General features: G+C 39.3%; 1 protein-coding gene across 3 annotated transcripts in view; it reads left to right on the top strand.

Annotated features, from left to right (window-relative positions):
- PCLO (piccolo presynaptic cytomatrix protein) overlaps positions 1 to 20,927 on the top strand; it is a 353,643-nt gene that overhangs the window by 177,960 nt on the left and 154,756 nt on the right. For all 3 annotated transcript variants that reach the window (XM_068167826.1, XM_068167817.1, XM_068167810.1), the window contains exon 6: positions 100 to 2,114. In XM_068167826.1, coding sequence (XP_068023927.1) covers positions 100 to 2,114 — 2,015 coding nt within the window. The remainder of the gene's footprint in view (positions 1 to 99; positions 2,115 to 20,927) is intronic.

The raw sequence follows: 20,927 nt of genomic DNA, 5'->3' as shown, positions 1-20,927 counted from the left end.
CCCCTTCCCATTTATTTCCTCAAGATGGGATGACTTTCAGAATCTGCAAAGCAGCATTCTTTTGTGGGACTGGACTGTAACTTTGCCCTGTAATTTCAGGTGAGGTTATGGATTACTCAAGCAAGACAACTGGTCCTTATCCAGAGACTCGGCAGGTGATTTCTGGCATCGGGCTTAGTACACCACAGTATTCCCAAGCAAGAATGATATCATCTCTGGGTTCCCAGTTTGGTGTTGGAAGTGTTTTAAGATCATCCAATGGTGTTGTTTATTCTTCAGTAGCAACTCCAATCCCATCCACATTTGCCATCACTACACAACCTGGTTCTATTTTCAGTACAAGTGCCAGAGATTTACCTACTATCCAAACCATTGACTCAGTGCCCTCTTTATCAACTTTGCAACAGAATCAACCACTGCCAAGATCATATAGCTTCTTGACAACAGTGGCAGCTGAAAAAGACAATACAATTACTGCCATTGATATGGAGACAGCCTTACCACCTCTTACTATGGAAACTATTACTACTGAGCCAACCAGCTTGATACCTGCTTTAACTACAGCATCTGAACTTTATACAGATGTAATTGAAGATGAGGTTGCCCTTCTCATTGCCCCTGAAGAAGGCAAACAGCAGCAGCTTGATTTAGAGCGTGAGCTTCTTGAGCTTGAGAAAATTAAGCAGCAGCGTTTTGCAGAAGAGCTGGAATGGGAACGTCAGGAAATTCAAAGATTTAGGGAGCAAGAAAAGTTTATGGTGCAAAAAAAGCTTGAGGAGTTGCAATCCATGAAACATCATCTCTTATTTCAGCAAGAGGAGGAACGACAAGCTCAGTTTATGATGAGGCAAGAGACATTAGCCCAGCAGCAGTTGCAGCTTGAACAATTCCAACAACTTCAGCAACAGCTCCATCAACAGTTAGAGGAGCAAAAAATTCGTCAAATATATCAGTATGGTTACGACCCTTCAGGAACTGGCTCACCACAAACTACCACAGAACAGGCACTTTTGGAAGGACAATATGCAACCACAGAAAATGGCCAGTTTTGGCCTACTGATGATGCAACTACTACTGCTTCAGGAGTGCTAGGTATTGAAATTCCACAAAGCCAAACATGGTATACAGTTCAGTCTGATGGTATCACCCAATACATACCCAGGTCTGGTATCCTAAGCTCTGTTTCAGAAATGTCTCTTAAGGATATTGATGTTAGAGAGGAGAAGCAATTGAAAAAAAGAAGCTCTATGCCAAAATTACGTGGTCCATATGAGGAGCTTGAGGAGACACTGGAAGAAGAGCCCCGGTGCTTCAAAAAGATAGTGGACAGTGGTGTGCAAACTGATGATGAAGATGGAGCAGACAGAGGCTACGTAAACAGAAGACGAAGAAGTAAGAAGAGTGTTGATACAAGTGTTCAGACAGATGATGAAGATCAAGATGAATGGGATCTTTCTAGCAGATCCAGAAGGAAGCCTCGTGTGGGAAAATACAGTGAAAGTACCACTGATTCAGACAAGGCAAAACAGTTCTCCAAAGTATCTAGTATTGCAGTTCAGACGGTGGCAGAGATTTCAGTACAGACAGAACCTGCAGGAACAATAAGAACACCTTCAATCAGGGCCCGATTGGATGCTAAGGTTGAAATCATAAAGCACATTTCCGCTCCAGAAAAGACATATAAAGGAGAAAGTTTGGGATGTCAAACAGAGACAGAGTCAGATTCTCAAAGTCCCCAGTATCTGTCAGCTTCATCTCCTCAGAAAGACAAAAAACGCCCAACACCTTTAGAGATAGGATATTCATCCCACCTTCGTCCAGACTCCACATTGCAGGTAGTCCCTTCCCCTCCCAAATCTCCCAAGGTTCTCTATTCACCCATTTCACCTCTTTCACCAAGCAAAGTTATAGAGTCAGCATTTGTACCCTATGAAAAACCCCTCACTGATGACATCAGCCCTCAGAAGATGCTGCATGCTGACATTGCCAAGGTTCCTCCATCAAGCCCAAAGGCGGCAAAGGTGATGCAACGCTCTATGTCTGATCCTAAGCCCCTGAGTCCCACAGCAGAAGACAGTTCCAGAGCTCAGTTTCACTACACTGAGGGTTACATGGTAAGAAGTATTTGCTTTCTTTTTGTATTGTTTAATATGCAGTTCTATCAATACAGCATGATGGCTGCCACATTCATTTGCAGTACCTATGCATGTGGTCTTATTACATACCTTGCTGTAAAGTCCAAAGGAATGGCTGCTGTTGGGTTATTCGCTTCACAGAGGGATACATATTACAGTTTCACAAAGATTCAGGAAAAAAAAAAAACAACATAGCAAATTCTTGCTTAGAATTTGGAAGGCAATTTTATGTTTTATGTGACAGTTAATTACTGATAAAATGGTTACTGAAAGTGCTTCAGGAAATTAAAAGTATTTTCCTTCTAATTGTGCAACATCCAGCTCTTGTGGCACAGTCTGTAGCACATTTACCTTGAAATTACTGCATGTGCCTTCTGAGAGGCAGCTAACACCAGCTTTATAATTACTTTAGCTACCTGTCCTTTCTGACCCTCATGAAAATTCTCAGCAGTTTGTAATTCTCTAGGTGATCTTGTTTCCCAATGTGCATGTCTTCCAGAGAAAAAGGTATCATATCACAAATCCATTTTTTGTTTGTTTGCTTTGGATAAGAAGGATTATCAAGAAGTTATGCAAATGCTGAGGGCTGTTTTTATGGGGTCAGAGAAGGCAATTTTGCATAAGGCTGACATAATCAAGATTTAAATTTTTCATTTCTTCACTGTTCCACTTCTTTGAGTAGTAGTATTGCTCATTTCAGAATCAGTATGTTATTTATGAATAAGGGGAAGAAGTCTTGGCTGAAAAGATTCCTTTATAATTTGACATGGTCTTGGCTGTCCTTTTGTCTGAGACTGTTTTGTACTGTTAGTTGTAGGGTCAATATTTTATTTGTCAGAACTGTGGAAGAGTTGACACTCAAGTTCTCAAGCAATTTTTATTTTTTTTGTATTTGGCTTTACCCATGAACACATGAGTGATTAATACAGACTGGATATAAAAAAGAGGGTTGATTCCTTATGTTTGATAATTTCTGATTACTTTCAAATTAAAAATTATCTGGTTCTAGCCTCCAAGGGTTCCACTGTAAGAAGTTTCTGAAGCTTCACAAGTTTGTGCACACATGAAATGTTTCCTGAGTTTGGAAACAGTGCTTAGAAGTTTGGAGGGGAAACTGTAGTCATGTCATTGGCATCATCATGGTGGGAGAATGAGTAGCATGACTAAAGCTTCATGAAGAGGGGTTGGAACAGCACCTTGAAGAATGTTGCTCATGAGTTAGAAAGTGTAGATATTGGAGAACAGTTATAATATTGTAAAGTAATTGTCAATGTAGTGAAACTACTCCTGAGGATAAATCATTCAGATCACTATTTCATAGATACATGTATATTGGGTATGAATGCTATCATTCTTTAAATGGTTGATATTTAAAGGCCTTTGCAGTAATTTGTACACATATAGTGGTCATCAATGAGATATGGAAATAAAGGGCTTGTACTTTGTTGTTTATTGTTTATTCACCTTTATACCATTTTGCCATAAGCCCAATCAGTAATCAGCTATATTGTTGTTACTAGCCTACAGCCATCAAGCAGCTATGTCTCAAAGTACTTGCAGTCTACATAAATGAGGTGCACATTTTTATGAAACATGGTGGAAGTAGAAAAGTGCAAGGAAAGGACAAAACTTCCATGGATAAAGAGTGGGCTTCACTGTGCCGTGCAGAAAGCAGCTCTGTAAACCTCTCATGACTACCACAGCCACTTCCAGCTCTGATGTTAAGCATTCAATATGTTATACAGTGTCTTTCTTGGTAGAGTTTTGTTAATAATGTATCTGAGGTTGAGTTAGCTTAGGCTGGGATAAGGTTCCATGAAATTTAAAGGAGCAAAAGAAATACATCACCTAAAAAAGCCCACAAAATGATAATATTTAGAGTGGCCCTTACAGGAATTAATGTAATAACCTCATTGGCACCTGAAGATATGGGTATAAATTGCTTTTGCAGTTGGTATTTAAGTTCTCAGTTACTCAATCTTGTTACATTGTGAAGGAGGGATCAGCCACACAAAGTCCGAATGACCCTCTACTTCCCACAAGAATACTTTTTGGCACTGGTACTGTTTTTTCATTCTTTCATAGTGCAGTGCCCACAACAGCAAAATCCTTTTCTGTTAATTCTTGGTGTACTGCTGTTGTGTGTCCTGACAGGAGAGCTCCTAATTTCCTAATGATAAAAAGGGAGAGGTAGAAGAGATCAGTTAAGTCATTGTCATGAGTTGTCTTGAATCTGCTGCTGCATTCAATACCATGATTGAGCTAGCCAGGCTAGTATTGAATTTGCTGCTGGTCCATGTTCACCTGGACCAGTAGCAGATTCAACACAATCCATGACAGTTGTTACAAACAATGAAGTTTAGTTCAGTGCAGAAAAACTTGTGGAACATCACACTCTGTGAAAGAGAGTTTATTATAACTGGACAGAAAAGAATAAAATGGAAATGAGAGATTGATCTTTCACTACCTTGGGGAAATGGATTATGTATAGGAATATTTTTTGCATGGGTGAGTATCCCATCACTTTTCATAATAGTTCTTATTTTAGGGTTATATCTTTGCATTCAAAAACACTGGAAGTGAAAAGGATCTCCATATACTTGTGCATGTGTTCCACAGGCTGCTTTGTATGACAGTTTAACCAAAAAGTTGATCCTTTTGCAACGAGTAGGCCTAAAAGGGTAAGAGTAAAGTTGGTCTCTTTCTAAGGGTTACAGTGAAATGATGCCTTCTTCTTCAGACAATGCATTTTCATCATTCATGTACTTCTTCCATTGAATTTTTTTCCAATATTTCAAGAAAAATATTATTGAGACTGTGACTGAAATGATTCAGTTAAGTCTCTGTTTTAGAGCTGCTGCTTTCGATATAATTTTATCATTTAATGCATCTTTTATAGGAAGTTATTGCAATCCTTTAATCTAATCTAGTATAAGTGAAAAGCTGAAAAATAACCTAACACATAATCACATAATAATCAGTATCCTGATAGCTTTCCATGATGGCACATTTAATTTTCAGGTAGCAAGTTATATGTTTACATTATTGCCTATCATAGTCATTGCTTCTATGTGAACACTTGAATGGCTATAGATGGTGGCTTGCTAGTGAAACAAAGTAGAGGTATTGCTTTCCATTAAGTTTCCTTTAGCAGTTCTTCTCTGCTGTGCATTTCTATGAAATATGTTAGTAATCAAAAATAGCTATGTAAATTAAAATTGTGAGCTATAGGTTGTCAGAACCAAAAAAAAAAACCAAAAAACTTGTGGAAGTCACATCTGCAATTGATGCTTTGCAAAGATAACTGTTTTTCCTGGTTTCTGAGCTTTGGGCCACATGAGCTCACAGTGACAAGGAGATCCACCAACACTGACTGATAGGTTGTTCCACAGTCCAGCATGGGTAGGATTGCACAGACTGCAAAGCCTTAGCAATGGTTTCCTGAGGGCACCAGGAAGTATTAGTAGGATTTGGAAGCGGAGACTGACATTCGTCCATTCAGCAGCAGTAAAACAATTGTGAGTATTTGTCTGGTTTAATAAAGGAATAGGTTTACAGCAGTGCATCACAGTATAAAGTCACATGCCAGTCACATTCAGCTTTTGCACTTTTACATGTTCCATATGTGTGATCAAGGATGAAAATTGTCTTCCTTTTGTGTTTGGATGCAAAATGCCTGCTCAGCTAAACAGAAGCAAATTGCAAAAGATCTTGCACATGAACTGTCAACACATAGAACATCTACCACTAAGCAGTGCATAAAGACTCAGCAGACGTATTTATATAAGAGAAAGTAATGCAAAGACGCATCTGTCAACAGCCTGTCAGCTTCAGGGTAAAAGTTCTACATGTAAACTTCAACATTTAGAACAAATTCTGTTGGTCTGTTTATTAAGAGAGTTAACAGAGACTTTTCTCTTTCCTATTTCTTTTTGTTTTTAAATCTAATGTGAGCTCTTGCAGTTGTAAGGCAAATATATTTGAAATTTGTTTACTATAGTAAGCAAGATAATGATCTCAAGCAAAATTCCAAAAGGTTATTTCTTTATTTGTGAAAGAAATTCAGGACTTCATATGTTTCTGTTTATTTTAAAAGTGTAAGTTTTTTTTAAATAACATAAACTTGAAAGTAAGGGGGGGAAATAAAAGCACATTAATCTACTAGCCTTTTCTAAAATTATCAACTTTAAAACTGAAGGTTAGGACTTCATACATTTGGGCTGTCCTTTACTGTGTCAGATATGCTACTCAACTGGGCAATGAAGAGGAGAAAGAGGGTAGAGTTTCTACTAGAGTTAATCCTTCCATATATCATATCCATCACATTTTGCTTGTTTATTCAGTTCTAAACTGATTGCCAGACTTGCATTAGGCAATGAGTACAGATAAAGAGTGGGGCTAATTACCTGTTTTGGACTTGGGTTTTTCAGTTTGTTTATCTTCCTCAGAAGCAGGGAGCAGGTATTTTCTTACTGCTATGCCAGAATTTCAGGGAACAGATTTCAGCTATTTTTGGAGCACAGGACATTGGTGTTTCCCTTGCTTTCTTGTTAGCTGGGTCTGATTCCAACTAAAAGGGGTTGGTACTTTGCTTATCTCTTGTAGTTGCTGTACACTGTTCGGAGCTGTTTTATAGTCTGAGAAATAGGTCATATGTTTGCAACAACAAAAGGCTTAATTTGGTGACTTTAATTTTCCATTTTAGTGGTAAAAAAGAAAAAAAAAAAAGAGAAAAAAAAAAAAAGAAAAGAAAAAAAAAGGTGTGAAATTTGGGTTTCTGTAAACGATGTATTTCCATAAAGTGTAAGGTATTTATTTTTCCTTTGCTTCTAAGTGATGTCTGTGAGCTGTGGATTAATGAAGCTCTTCTAGTGATAACTACTGACACCTGGACAAATATGGTCTAAAATAATCTTTGAGTGTCTTGATTTGCATGATTCATGTGGTTTGTATGGGGTTTTTGAACTGCATACATGGCTCTGCCTGATGATGTGTTACCACACTTAGTAATAGGCTCACTCACTAGACTTGATTATGAACACAGGTTCCTGTATCCCTGAGTAGAGTCCCCAGCAGCTGCATATAAGGCTAGGTCATTGCTTAGGGTCAAGAGATTTTATTTTGAGACTTAATTCAAGCTGGCAACTCAAAGGTGTAGATGTATCTACCAAGTTCCTTTTGTGCTTGAATTTCAAGTCACATACTTCTTTGAGTCTTTCAAACAAACTAACTGGAAACTGAGTTGAAATGAGGATCTCAGAAACAGTTCTAGATAAACCTATCCCTATGTAAATAGTAAAATAGGATTTATCTGTCTTCTCCTTTAACTATGTGCTTCTTGCTAGATTTAGATTACTCTCCCCATAATGGTCTGAATTATTTATAAATTAGAGTCCTGTTAACATTTGAAGCTACTGCTTTCTGAGCTTTGGAATAACATGTATGTGACTCAAATGAGGCATCTTTTTTCCATCTGTCCAATGTTGAACACAGAAAGACTATCCCACATTTGGTCAAGATGTCTTATAAACATTATTTTCTAGAGCACATTTATCTGGGTCAGGCTCTCTTGCCTGATACTTTTAAATTTGTTAATTTTGTACCTTTCATAGTCAACCACAGCACACTCATGCACAATAGAAAATTATTATTATATTCACTTTTTGCTTTGCAAAGAAGATCCTTAACAACTTTTTATAAAGCATGAGATTTATGGCAGGGTTGACAAAGAGGCTAGGTTTTCTGTTGCTTGGACCTTTTCTCACTTGCTGACAGTCTATCCATCTTCCTGTTAAGCCAGTCCTCATATACGCATTAAAAAAAGAATGCCCTTGCTACAAATCTCATCCCTCATTCTTTTATCTTCCATAAAAAACCAAGAATGAAGGTACAGCAATATATTTCCACTCATGTCCAGCTGACTTGTTTATCTTGGTTATCCATTTTAGGGTGTGGAGAGAGGCTGGTACCATGTCCCTGGCTTTAAAGTAATAAATACAGCCTATAAATGTACACAGCAGAACCAAGAACACATGGAAGAATGATGGACACACGGTATCACAGTATAACTTAGGTTGGAAAGGACCTCAAGGATCATTGAGTCCAACCTATCAACACAGACCCCATGACTAGACCATGGCACCAAGTGCCACGTCCAATCTCCTCTTGAATGCCTCCAGGGATGGCGACTCAACCACCTCCCTGGGCAGCCCATTTCAATGACGAATGACTCGCTCGGTGAAGAACTTTCTCCTCACCTCAAGTCTAGACCTCCCCTGGTGCAGCTTGAGACTGTGTCCCCTTGTTCTGGTGCTGGTTGCCTGGGAGAAGAGACCAACCCCTTTCCGGCTACAACCACCTTTCAGGTAGTTGTAGAGGGCAATGAGGTCACCCCTGAGCTCATACCAACCATCAGGGTTTGGCCTACTACAACTGTTTTGCCTCAGACTTCTGTATCCTATCCAGCCATAGGTTACTGTAATTTGTCTGAATATGCAGTAGAAAGGCAGGGTTCCTGCTAGTGTAATTGCCTGACTGAATTCAAAAGAGGATTTCATTCACTTGCTCTACAGATAACTTTGGTTTCCTGCATTTTATTCTGTCCACTCTGAGCAACTATAGCTGAAGCACAGGAAAATCATGCTGTCCTGAGCAAATGAATGCATGTTCTTCAAAAGGAGAAGACCAACGTCTATAAAATCTTCCTTAGAAGGGAAGCACGGACTGTACCATTACCAAATTCTTGGGTACAGTTAAAGCTGAACAATAGATCCAAGTAGCTGATGCTAAAATATCTGCAATCTGTTGTCCAAAAAGAAGCCAAGTCATAGGTTTGGTCCTGTTATACCTACTGACATTTAAGCTTAGAACAGAGCTCCCTATTTAGTTTTCTCAGAAGGAATAGAGTTTGCATGCATGAAAGCCTCCCTGCAAACTGTAGCAATATGCATTGTCTAGAGGAAACCAATGTATTTGCAGCCTTTAATTCCCACACTTTTTCCCAACATTTTATTAAAATATTTTTAAGTTTGTAAAATATTGTCACCATCAGCCAAACGTGATTAAATTTTGCTTGGAAGTGATCCAAGACTAGCAATGAAGCTGGAGGTGGGGAGATTCAGGCTGGATGCGAGGAGGAAGTTCTTCAACACAAGAGTGGTGAAGCCCTGGAATGGGTTGTCCAGGGAGGGGGTTGGGGCACCATCCCTGGAGGTGTTTAAGAGCAGGCTGGATGAGGCTCTGGCCAGCCTGATCTAGTGTGGGGTATCCCTGCCCATGGCAGGGGGGTTGGAACTAGATGATCCTTGTGGTCCCTTCCAACCCTGACTGATACTATGATACTATGTCCTAAATGAAGATTACAAAAAAAAAACCCAAACCCCAGAACTGCAGTACATCCAGAAATAATTATAAGATATAATTAAATATAACTAAATAATCAGTAAAAAATATTATGTAAATCAATAAAAAATTCTATGTTCATCTTGATTTTCCACTGTTTTGCCTCTGGAGGGTCTTTTAACACAAATCAATACTTTTCAAATTCTTCCTGGTTTTTGTTTTGTGGTTTGTTGGATTTTTTTAGTTTGTTTTGTTTTGTATAGAATAGAATAGAATAGAATAGAATAGAATAGAATAGAATAGAATAGAATAGAATAGAATAGTTTCTTTGTTTATAGGCTTTTCTGTCTTGGTATTTTTACAAACAGAATCACTGAATGTTTGTTAGGTGTCAGAAGGGACCTCCAGAGATCATTGACTCCAGTTCCAGGTATGCCAGTAATGAGATAATTATTCTTAGAATTTCAAGGGGTATGTCTCCATTATATTCTGATATCTCAGCATTCTTTCTCCGGGGACATACTTGTCCCTGGAGATTAATTCTCTTTTTAGCAAACAAACTACTAAAAATTTCAAAACTTCATGGCAAGATATACCCTATATGGTCACACTAAAAAGTAAACACTGAAACAGCGTTAAACAAGGATATCCAGTAATCTCTGGGCTAAACATGTTTGTTAATAGTTATCACTGTGTTATTAACTTATCATAGTATCATTTACCAGATCTCTGAAGTTTTGTTTCTTATCTTTAGAAATACTGCCTAGGCCAGATTCTCTCATGATATTGGTATTTCAAATTGCAGTATGAACTAATAATCCCTAAACGATTTGTTGGGGTTTTGTTTGTTTGTTTGTTGCTTTTAATTAATAAGGCTTCCCTATGTTACAACTAATTTTATGTTGATTCTGATCCTCAGAATATTTCTATTGAGGTTTTTCTGAATTAATGATTTACTAAATAATTGTTATAAATTGAACTAGGTGCAACTATATGGTTTTACATAGAAATACTGTAAAATTAAATACAAATAATATGAAATATTGAGAATAATAATTTTCATAAGGGTCTCTAGCAATAGGACAAGGGGGAACAGTATGAAGCTGAAGTAGAGTAGGTTTAGACTTCATCTTAGGAAGAAGTTATTCATTACAAGGGTAGTGAGACTCTAGAATAGCTTGCCTAGGGAGGCTGCAGATGCCTCCTCCCTGGGGTGTTAAGGTCTTCAGCAGCCGAGTCCAGTTGAGAGATGTCCCTGCCGATGGCAGGGAGGTCTTTTCCAACCTAAGCCATTCTATGATGGTTCTACTCTTCTTTGTTTTCTTACTCCAGCACAACATTATATTATTTATTGATAAACTAATTTTTGTAGTTAGTGTTTTAATGGAAGTTTGCTTTTCAACTGCCAGCTGAAAGTAGGTGTCTTAGGTCAGACTGATCGCTATCAAGTAGTTTTAAGTGAGTGAAACAAAAGATTGTCTTGACTTTAATAATTCAGTTGCTATTTAGAATGAGGAGAAAGCACTCATGTAGCATTTGCAGACCAATGTAGGAAGCAGTTACTTTGAAAAGCAGAGCTGCGGTTCAGAGCAATGTTCCAAAATTGCATTCAGTAAAGATACAGACACTACAGGTACAAAAAAAACCCACCACCAAAACACCACAAAGCAAAAAACCACCAAACTGTTCAGGCAGTAGCAGTACTGAGAGTGTTCAGGTGTAGTAGCAGAAGTTCAGACTTGGTATGACTTAAAAATATGAAGAGCTTGCAAGAAGCAGGGAGAATGAAAAATTCAAAGTAGAGCAAAAAGAGAAAGACTACAAGATGTAGTCCAAAGCTGGACAGGATAAAAGACTTTCATGTTTACCTTGCTAATCATTCTTTATGTCCGATGGAAGCATGAAATGGATTATCTCTGTTTGTGGCCTGGGATATTTAGTAAATGGGAACAAAACCCTTATAACTGGAGTAGTACAAATGCCTTAGAAGCAATATATTTTAGTGAAATTATGTTATATCTGAATATTGAGAATAACATAAAAGCATAGATGTGGAGATAGATGGCCTACATGACTGATTTCCCTTCCAAGTCATCTTATTTACAGAACAAAGTTGTCTTTCTTGACATCAATTCAGATTTTCAGAAACTGTCTTGACAACAGTTCTCAAATATGACCTGGAGAGACCAAGAAAGTTTTTCCTGTGTGCTTTTCTTCTCACTTCAGTTTCTCCAAATAATTTCCAGGTTTGTTACCACGAAGGAGTTGAACATTAGTAAACTTTTTCAGAAACTCAAAAAGATAATTTTCCTGCTTCAATATTCAGCTTGGGGAGTGAGATCTGTAATGGGTAATAATATGGTAAGTACTTAGAGTCTCTGCATTTAGAATGAAGATACAAGACAGGAATTAACCACAACCAGTTTACTCTGTGCCACAATGCCTAATGCAGTCATTAATAAATTCCAAATACAGGGTTAAGTCTGAAATGTGTTCACAGGATATGGCTTAGACATAACTGATGCAGAGCCTGAAATTTCTGTCATCGTGTTCTTTCTCTTATTCTCTTCGAGCCTACAGAAGAAGCCTGGCTTTTGGCTCTCCTCCTCCATAATTTCTTGCATTCTGTACAGAAGGGATTCAGGTCCCAGTTCAGTTTCTCTTCACATTCACCATCTGTCCATACCTTCCCCCTAATCTCCTTGCTAAACCCTACTTCTATTACCCATTCAGTCTCTCTGACATCTCTCATCCAGTCTGAGTGGTTCCTATCAAAATTCAGCTTTTATTATCTCACCTTACTCACTTTACAAGCTGTTTGCTAATGCCAAATCTAGCTCAAGCATCAAGTGTGCAGGTGCTCTTACACTGCCTGGCAAGAATTTTCCCTGGAGTAGGATCATAAATGCCAAAGAGGCGAAATGGGCTAGCATTAACTACAAGTAAAGGCAGGATTTGAAATTAAATAACCAGTATGGAGGAAGGCCTGAAGAAAGATTAAGTGCTGGGGATTTCCTGAGTGTGTGTGAGATGAGAAGTTTAACAATCCTGGTTTCTCTGAGTCTGAGTAACTTTTTGATGTAGACAGTCAGCAGTTGTAAGAGATTAAAAGATAGTAAGGAATGGGTTTGGATGGGGTGAATCACAATGAGAGTTACCCTCCTAGAATTTAAGCCTAATATAAGGAAGATTAATTGGAGACTCAGCATTTATTTTCAGCTGCTGGATAACATTAATAAAACACAGTAATGCGAGCCTCAGGAAATCATAAGGTAGTTTAAAAGTAATATTTACTTCATAAGCTTGTGCAGCACATTTATGTAGCCTCTTCCATAGCTGTGTTTTTGCTGTATCTATAGGATGTAAGTGGGTAGTAGTCTAATAAAATTAATGCTTCTTGTCTGAGTTCAAGTTGAAACAAATTATTCTCTTTTTTAGACATTTTACTGTCAGGTTTAATCACTTACATCAAGTTGATACTCCTTTTATGATTCCAAAGTTACAATCCACAGCAGAAATAACATGGCCTTCTGGGAAAAATGGAAGGGAATCGGTAAGTTTGTCCTTTGCTCCTTTGATCAGTGGTGTGGTAGTGTAGAGGGTTTTATAGTTATGTCTCCAGATATTTCTTTAGGCAGTAAAAGTCATTCCGTTGACAGCAGTAGTGTAGGCTGCTCTGAGTCCTTATGTTCTTACTGCCTGTTTGAACATTGCTTGTCTGAGAGAACTGTAGCCATGGCAGAGGAACCCATTTTTATCTCTTTTTGCCATTTCTTCATCTTTTGGCCCAAGAGCTCACCAGAGAAAACAGAAAGTTTTGACAATGTTATGAAATAATATTTTTACTTTATATGTATACAAGTGTATTAAAATATATATGCAAAAAAGCAAATGGCTTTTCTGGAGAGTATTAGACAAACATGACTACCAGTATTTTTTATCTCAGCAACGCTGCAGTTATGGAACATCTTTGCCCACAATGAAGCTTTTATTTAGTAAAAGTAAATACTGCAGTCCCTACTCTTTCACACTTAACCAAAGCATCTTGGCAATAAATCCATCAGAATGTTGATGCCTGTGTTATGCTTTCAAACATTAACTAACTAAACTCCTCAGCCATCACTGTGACAGAGAAGGATCACCAGCAAATTAGACTGGAAAGGTTATGTGGAAGTCATGTAATCCCACCTCCACCTCAAAGCTGAGCTAATTGCTTGGCTTATTTCAATGTTAGGTCAGATGAAGAAAGACCTTGTCCAGATGAATTTTGCAAATCACCAAGAGTGGAGATTGTTTCTCTGGGCATCCTGTTCTGGGAGTTTTCCTACTCTCATGGTGAAGAACTCCTGATGTTATGAAAGTCAAAGCCAGGGACGGGGAGGAAGAACTGCCCATTGTAAGTGCAGATCAGGTTCGTGATCATCTGAAGAACCTGAAAGTGTTCAAGTCCATGGAACCCGACAGGATACACCCACGGGTACTGAGAGAACTGGCAGATGAGGTTGCTAAACCCCTCTCTATTATATTTCAAAAGTCATGGCAATCTGGTGAAGTCCCCACAGAATGGAAAAGGGGAAACATTGCCCCCATCTTCAAAAAGGGCAAGAAGGAGGAACCAGAGAACTACAGGCCAGTCAGTCTCACCTCTGTGCCTGGAAAGATCATGGAGCAGATCCTCCTGGAGTCACTACTTGCTCAAAAGAATACTGAAGAGGTGATTGGGAACAGTCAGCATGGCTTTGCCAAGGGCAAATCCTGCCTGACCAACCTGGTGGCCTTCTATGAGCAGGTGACAAAATTAATAGATGAGGGGCGAGCAACTGATGTCATTTACCTGGACCTGAGCAAAGCCTTCGACACTGTCCCGCACCACATCCTGGTCTCCAAACTGGTGACACATGGGTTTGATGGGTGGACCACTAGATGGATAAGGAACTGGCTTGATGGCCGCACCCAAAGAGTGGCTGTCAATGGCTCCATGTCCCAGTGGAGGCCAGTGACAAGCGTAGTCCCTCAGGGATCAGTCCTGGGACCTGTCTTATTCAACATCTTTGTGGGGGACATGGACAGTGGCATTGAGTGCACCCTCAGCAAGTTTGCTGATGACACCAAACTGTGTGGTGCAGCAGACACGCTGGAAGGAAGGGAGGCCATCCAGAGGGACCTTGACAGGCTGGAGAGGTGGGCACAAGCCAGCCTCATGAAGTTCAATAAGAGCAAGTGCAGGGTCCTGCATCTGTGTCGAGGCAATCCCAGGCACAAATCCAGGCTGGGCAGTGACTGGCTGGAAAGTAGCCCTGAGGAGAGAGACTTGGGGGTGCTGGTGGACAAAAAGCTCAACATGAGCTCTCAATGTGCACTTGCAGCCCACAAAGCCAATCAGATCCTGGGCTGCATCAGGAGAAGTGTGGCTAGCAGGTCGAGGGAGGTGATCCTCCCCCTCTACTCAGCCCTGGTGAGACCCCACCTGGAGTACTGTGTCCAGTTCTGGAGCCCCTATTACAAGAGGGATGTGGAGGTGCTGGAACGTGTCCAGAGAAGGGCCAGAAGGATGATCAGAGGGCTGGAGCACCTCTCCTATGAGGACAGACTGAAGGAGTTGGGGCTGTTCAGTCTGGAGAAGAGAAGGCCCTGAGGTGACCTAATTGTGGCCTTCCAGTATCTGAAGGGGGCCTACAGGAAGGCTGGGGAAGGACTTCTCAGGATCTCAGGTAGTGATAGGAGTAGGGGGAATGGAATGAAGCTGGAGGTGGGGAGATTCAGGCTGGATGTGAGGAGGAGGTTCTTCACCATGAGAGTGGTGAAACCCTGGAATGTGTTGTCCAGGGAGGTGGTCGAGGCCCCGTCCCTGGGGGTGTTTAAGAGCAGGCTGGATGAGGCTCTGTCCAGCCTGATCTAGTGTGGAGTGTCCCTGCCCATGGCAGGGGGGTTGGAACTAGATGATCCTTGTGGTCCCTTCCAACCCTGAATGAAACTATGAAACTATGAAACTAAGAACGCTTGATTTCTCTTGTGCAACTTGTGCTTTTTGCCCTCCACTATGCACACCTTAGAAAACAGTGTCTATCTTTTCAGTGAGGATTAAAGACAGCATATGTTGTTTTACCCAAACTGATGAAGATCATCTCCTTTAGCCCCTCTTCACAGAATCATAGAATCACATAGGTTTCAAAAGACCATAATGTCCAATTGTTAACCCAGCACTGCCAAGTCACCACTAAACCATGTCCATCAGCACCTCATCTATAGGTCTTTTCAATACCTTCAGGAATGGTGATTCAACCAAGTACCTGGGCAACCTGTTCTAATATTTGACAATTTCAGAAAATAAATTTCTCCTAATATCCAATCTAAACCTCCCCTGACACAATGAGGCCATTTCCTCTTGTCCTATCACTTGACGCTTGGGAGAAGATACTGATCCCCACCTTACTACAACATCTTTTCAGGTAGTTGTAGAGAGTGATGTCTCCTCTCACAGCCTTCTTTTCTCCCAGCTAAATAACCCGAGTTCTCTTGGACATTCCTCATAAGACTTGCTCTCTAGACCCTTAACTAGCTTCATTATCCTTCTTTGGATCCGATCCAGCAATTCAACATCTTGTAGTGAGGGCTTCATTCTTCTCCCCATCCCTGTCTTCCAGCTCATGGGCTGAGTCCCTGGTGAACATCTGGTCTCACCATTCAAGACTGAGGCAAAGAAGACACTATGCATTATGTGCCTCAGCCCTTTCCTTTTCGTACAACAGCCACTCATCTCAAGCTCTGACCAGTACTGAGTCTATATTGGACTCTCTAGCCAAGATTGATGATGCTCTGGGTAGATATAAGACATGGTGGGAAGAATCAGGGATCCTCTCCCACATCCTGCTTTTAAGTTAGCATTGTTGTTCTCATTAGCTCAAGTGCTCTAACTGTTGTACTGCTTTACTTCAGAAGAAAATTATGTTCCCTCAAGCACTTTCTTATGCAGCTGTATAAAGAAATACACAGCAGAGTTCAGGAAGCACTAGGTTATGCCCCCCATTAAGCTCTCAAACCCAGTACTTACGGTAGAGTGATATGGGAAATTGATGGATTAATATTTTTGCCACTAAAACCTCCTCCTTCCCCACCCCCCAGCCCCCGATTTTACTTTGTTTTGATACACTGAAATTTTGAGAAATCATCCTTTCATAATAAAACCTGGCGTCTACTTATATGTAATGCATAGGAGATATATACATTCTGAGATGCTAAAACCTGAACATCTCTTACCATTATATAAAGAATATTATAAATATATTATGCATTTTTAACTGACAGATTAGAAAATTCCTCTTTTTGTTCCCATGTAAAGGGAAACCAGGCTTTAATATAAAGATCCTTCACAGCCATCTCTGTGACTTATTTCCTTCAAAAATATGACATCAAAAATATTTCCATGTGGTTTTTTTTTCCACAAATACAACTGAAGCATAAGTGATGGAGCATTGCCAAAACACTTCAAACTTACAGCATCATCTCCAATTCAAGCTGGCTCTCATTAATGCCTTTCTACTGTGCAATTTCTTTGAATATGACTTTTAGAATCTTAATTTTGGAAACCTTCCTCTATTTTGGAGTAATTATCCCAGTTTTAATGATTTTTAAGCAAATGTCTGCATTAAAGTAGCTCTAAACTTTCTTGCAGTAGAGTAACTCTGAAACTACAGTGGTTTTGATTGGTATTTCTACTTTGTTTTACAAATCCTTTGGTGATTGTTGAAGTGTATGAACCTTGGTCTTGAGGAAATGCTAATGTTTTTCATTCCTACTCAGTACTGATTACTTACGGTATGTTTAAACAAATAATTTTGTTTGCAGATCATAGAATGATAGAATGGCTCAGGTTGGGAGTGACCTTAGTGATCAACCTTCCTGTCATGGGCAGGGATGCCTCTCAACTAGACTCAGCTGCTCAAGGCCTCTTCCAACCTGGCCTTGAACACCTCCAGGGAGGAAGCATCCACAACCTTCCCTATGAAACCTATTCTAGAGTCCCACCACCAAATAACTTCTTCTTAAGATCCAATCTAAACCTACTCTTCCTCAGCTTCAAACCATTCCCCCTAGTCCTATTGCTAGACACTCTCATGAAAAGTCCCTCTCCAGCCTTCCTCTAGGATCCTTTCAGGTATTGGAAGGCAGCTCTAAGGTCTCCCTGAATTCTTCTCCCCAGCTCTGTCAGCCTATCCTCATAGCAGAGGTATTCCAGCCTTAGGGTCATCTTCATGGCCTTCCTCTGGACTCGCTTCAACATCTCTGTGTCCTGCATTTCAAACTATAATGTTAATTTATAGTCCATAAATATCCTATCCAAGTAACACAGGAGCAATGCTTTGATCAAAGTAATAAATTATATTAATTTAACTTTTGGTTAATAAATATTTCATAATATAGCTGCATTTTAAGGCAGATAAAATTGGAAAGAAATGTTTAAATTACAACTGATGGAAAAAAAAGGAAGTAATAAAACTAATCATAGTAGGGTTTTTTTTTCTGTTTCCTATAATTGCTTGGTTTTGTGCTTTGTGTAGAAGGCTATGTATAAGCTATAACATAAATGAAAAACATGATAATCTCATTTCTATTTCTTTATTTCTTCCCCTTTCACATCCAGTTCACATTTAATATGTGTGTTCCTAGTTTGTTCAGCCTGTGAAACTTCTCCATCTAGTCTTCAAGTTATTGTTCATCCTCCTCCTTCCATTCTTTCTTCCTATTATTCTATTATTTTCCTGTTTCTTTATGTCACTTCTCTTTTATATTAGCGCCACTGAGTCATTACTTTAAAGCATGTTTTCTGGCTTCATGAATCTTTTACCTCATTAATACTCACAGCAGTCTTTTGCATGGAATGTTATCAGAAAAAGGACACAGTGAAGTGTCATCGAATGGTTCAAGTTCAGAGTGATGATACTTTAAAAATACATGTGAGAAAAGGAGAAAAGGCATGGTTCCAGGAGAACAAACATATGTCCAGCTCATGATAAAACCAATTTAAGTTGGTTTTAAAGAAGTTATTTTAAGAACTGAAATTCTTATATTAATGTTGCACCTTATGCAAGACAATGCACATCGACAGTTCCTTAACAGTACTAGACTGACTATTACATTAATTTGCATACTGGTTTCAGCAGTAAAATTGTGTCCACTGCTGTTTGCCAGGTTATTGTGGTGTAGAAGCACAACTGAAGATGCAGAAACAGAAGTGTGTAGTAGGAAGAGAGAAGGAAATACTTTGACTGAGAATTGCCTCTGAACAATTTATAACCTATTGTAATGGCTTAAGTACAGAACTGAGTATGTCTTTTGGCTTTAAGTCATAAAATATTGTGCTTTTATCTCAGGGATTTTTGTGCAAGCTAATTCTTACAAAACTCTCTGAAGTTAATGGAATGCTCATTTAAACAACTCTGAATGTCCTAGTAAAAAATATTATTTAATTATTAGTTTTATATTGGAATAATTCAGATTTGCACAGGAAAAAAGACTGGACTTTTGTATACTAGGGGAAGAAATTAAGTGGTAATTTGTCTGTGGAGAGAAAGCAAAAATGAGGCCCTGGCAGCTGGCAAGCTGAAAAATTAGACAGTGGTTTTCCTGTAAGACTCTTTTCCTGTCCAGATTTACAAAAAAACACAACCAAACAAACCACAGTCATAGGATATTTTTTAATCTACTTTTGATCTTACTGGAAACATTTTTAGAAGAAAAAAAAAAGAGGTTTTGTTAATGAAGAAGAATTTCCAATGGTCTGACCTCTTCTAGAAGTATTGACAATGCAGTCAATAAAGTAAATGGTGGGAAGTGACAGACAACAATAATGAGTTCCATTTGCTTCAAAGCTCAGAATGGGTTCGATATACAGAATAGTTCTGAATGTACATATTGACCTGGAGATATTTATAGAATGGCTGAGGCTGTAGAAGTCTCATTTTGTATCAGATTTGGTTTTATCAGTCTCTAGTAATGTATTTCGACATGTCCGTTACCCATATTGATACGTTGTGTTACTCAGACAGTAGAATTGAGGAATACATTAGGAAACAAGGTGGAACAAGAAAGGTGTCCTCACAAAGCATAGAAAGTTGAAATAAAGTATGCTTTAACTTCATTATACTGAACAGCCGGAAAATATATAATGGGAAAAAACATATAAATTATTTTAAATGCCAGTTTATATCTGATCCTTCGTCTGAAAATCATTGTCATCACATCTCTTTTCTGTGTGTCCAGTGATAGGACAAAGAAAAAAGGGTGGGTTCCAAATTACTTGAGTGACTGAGTGCGTACCTTTTCTGGGGTGAGATACAGAATTATGCACAAAAATCTGCATACTTTTTACATTTACACATTCTCATAAGACATAGAGTATATTATTCACATATATGACCTATGTGTTTAAACTGGTGCAGCGCTTTTCGTCTCTGTGGTGATGAGGCTTCATGACATGAGAGTAGTGTAGATGTTAAGGAAATTTCTCTTTAATGGAACAGGTTGATCTTATGTTCTGACCCAGATCTATGAGCATCTTAGAAAGTAATGGTATCACCTAGAGTCTTTTAAGTCTACAAGGAGCTCCTGATTTGCTTTTTGGAGGAGATTTTTGTGTCAGTGGGTTCCTCCCGACTTTGTCCTTAGTTTTAGTAGTTCTAAAATTTGAAAACAACAACAGCATTGTTCTTCATATGTTACTTTGAGCTAAAATATATTTGATAGGTATTCCATTTTTGAAGTATTTGTAATCTTACATCTCTGAAATTATTATTATATTGCAACATTATATTTATATTTCATGAATATATGATTTTTAAAATGCTGTAAGAAGGAATTGATATTGTGTCAGAAAATCAGTCTACATTAAAAATGCTGACTGTGGTCACATATCAAGTGATTTAATATTTTCCAGAAAGAGAGCAGCTAAAAACCTTTATCAATGATCTGGATGAGGATATTGAATCGATCATCAATAAGTTTGCAGATGGCACCAAGCTGGGGGCAGATGTTGATCTGTTACAGGGTAGGAGAGCTCTGCAGAGGGGCCTCGACAGGTTGGACAGATGGGCGCAGTCCAACAGCATGAGATTTAACACATCTAAGTGCCAGGTTCTACACACTGGCTACAACAACCCCATGCAGTGCTACAGGCTGGGGTCAGAGTGGCTGGAGAGCAGCCAGGCAGAAAGAGACCTGGGGGTACTGGTTGATAGTAGGCTGAACATGAGCCTGCAGTGTGCCCAGGCAGCCAAGAGGGCCAATGGCATCCTGGCCTGCATCAGGAACAGTGTGGCCAGCAGGAGCAGGGAGGTCATTCTGCCCCTGTACACTGCACTGGTTAGGCCACACCTCGAGTACTGTGTCCAGTTCTGGGCCCCTCAGTTTAGGAAAGATGTTGACTTGCTGGAACGTGTCCAGAGAAGGGCAACA

The sequence above is a fragment of the Melanerpes formicivorus genome, unplaced genomic scaffold (genome assembly GCF_026170545.1).
Source record: "Melanerpes formicivorus ecotype bairdi unplaced genomic scaffold, bMelFor1.0.p_v2 SCAF_3, whole genome shotgun sequence".
Lineage (NCBI taxonomy): Eukaryota > Metazoa > Chordata > Aves > Piciformes > Picidae > Melanerpes > Melanerpes formicivorus.
Note: the sequence above shows the minus strand (reverse complement) of the source record. Positions and strands in the feature narration are given on the sequence as shown.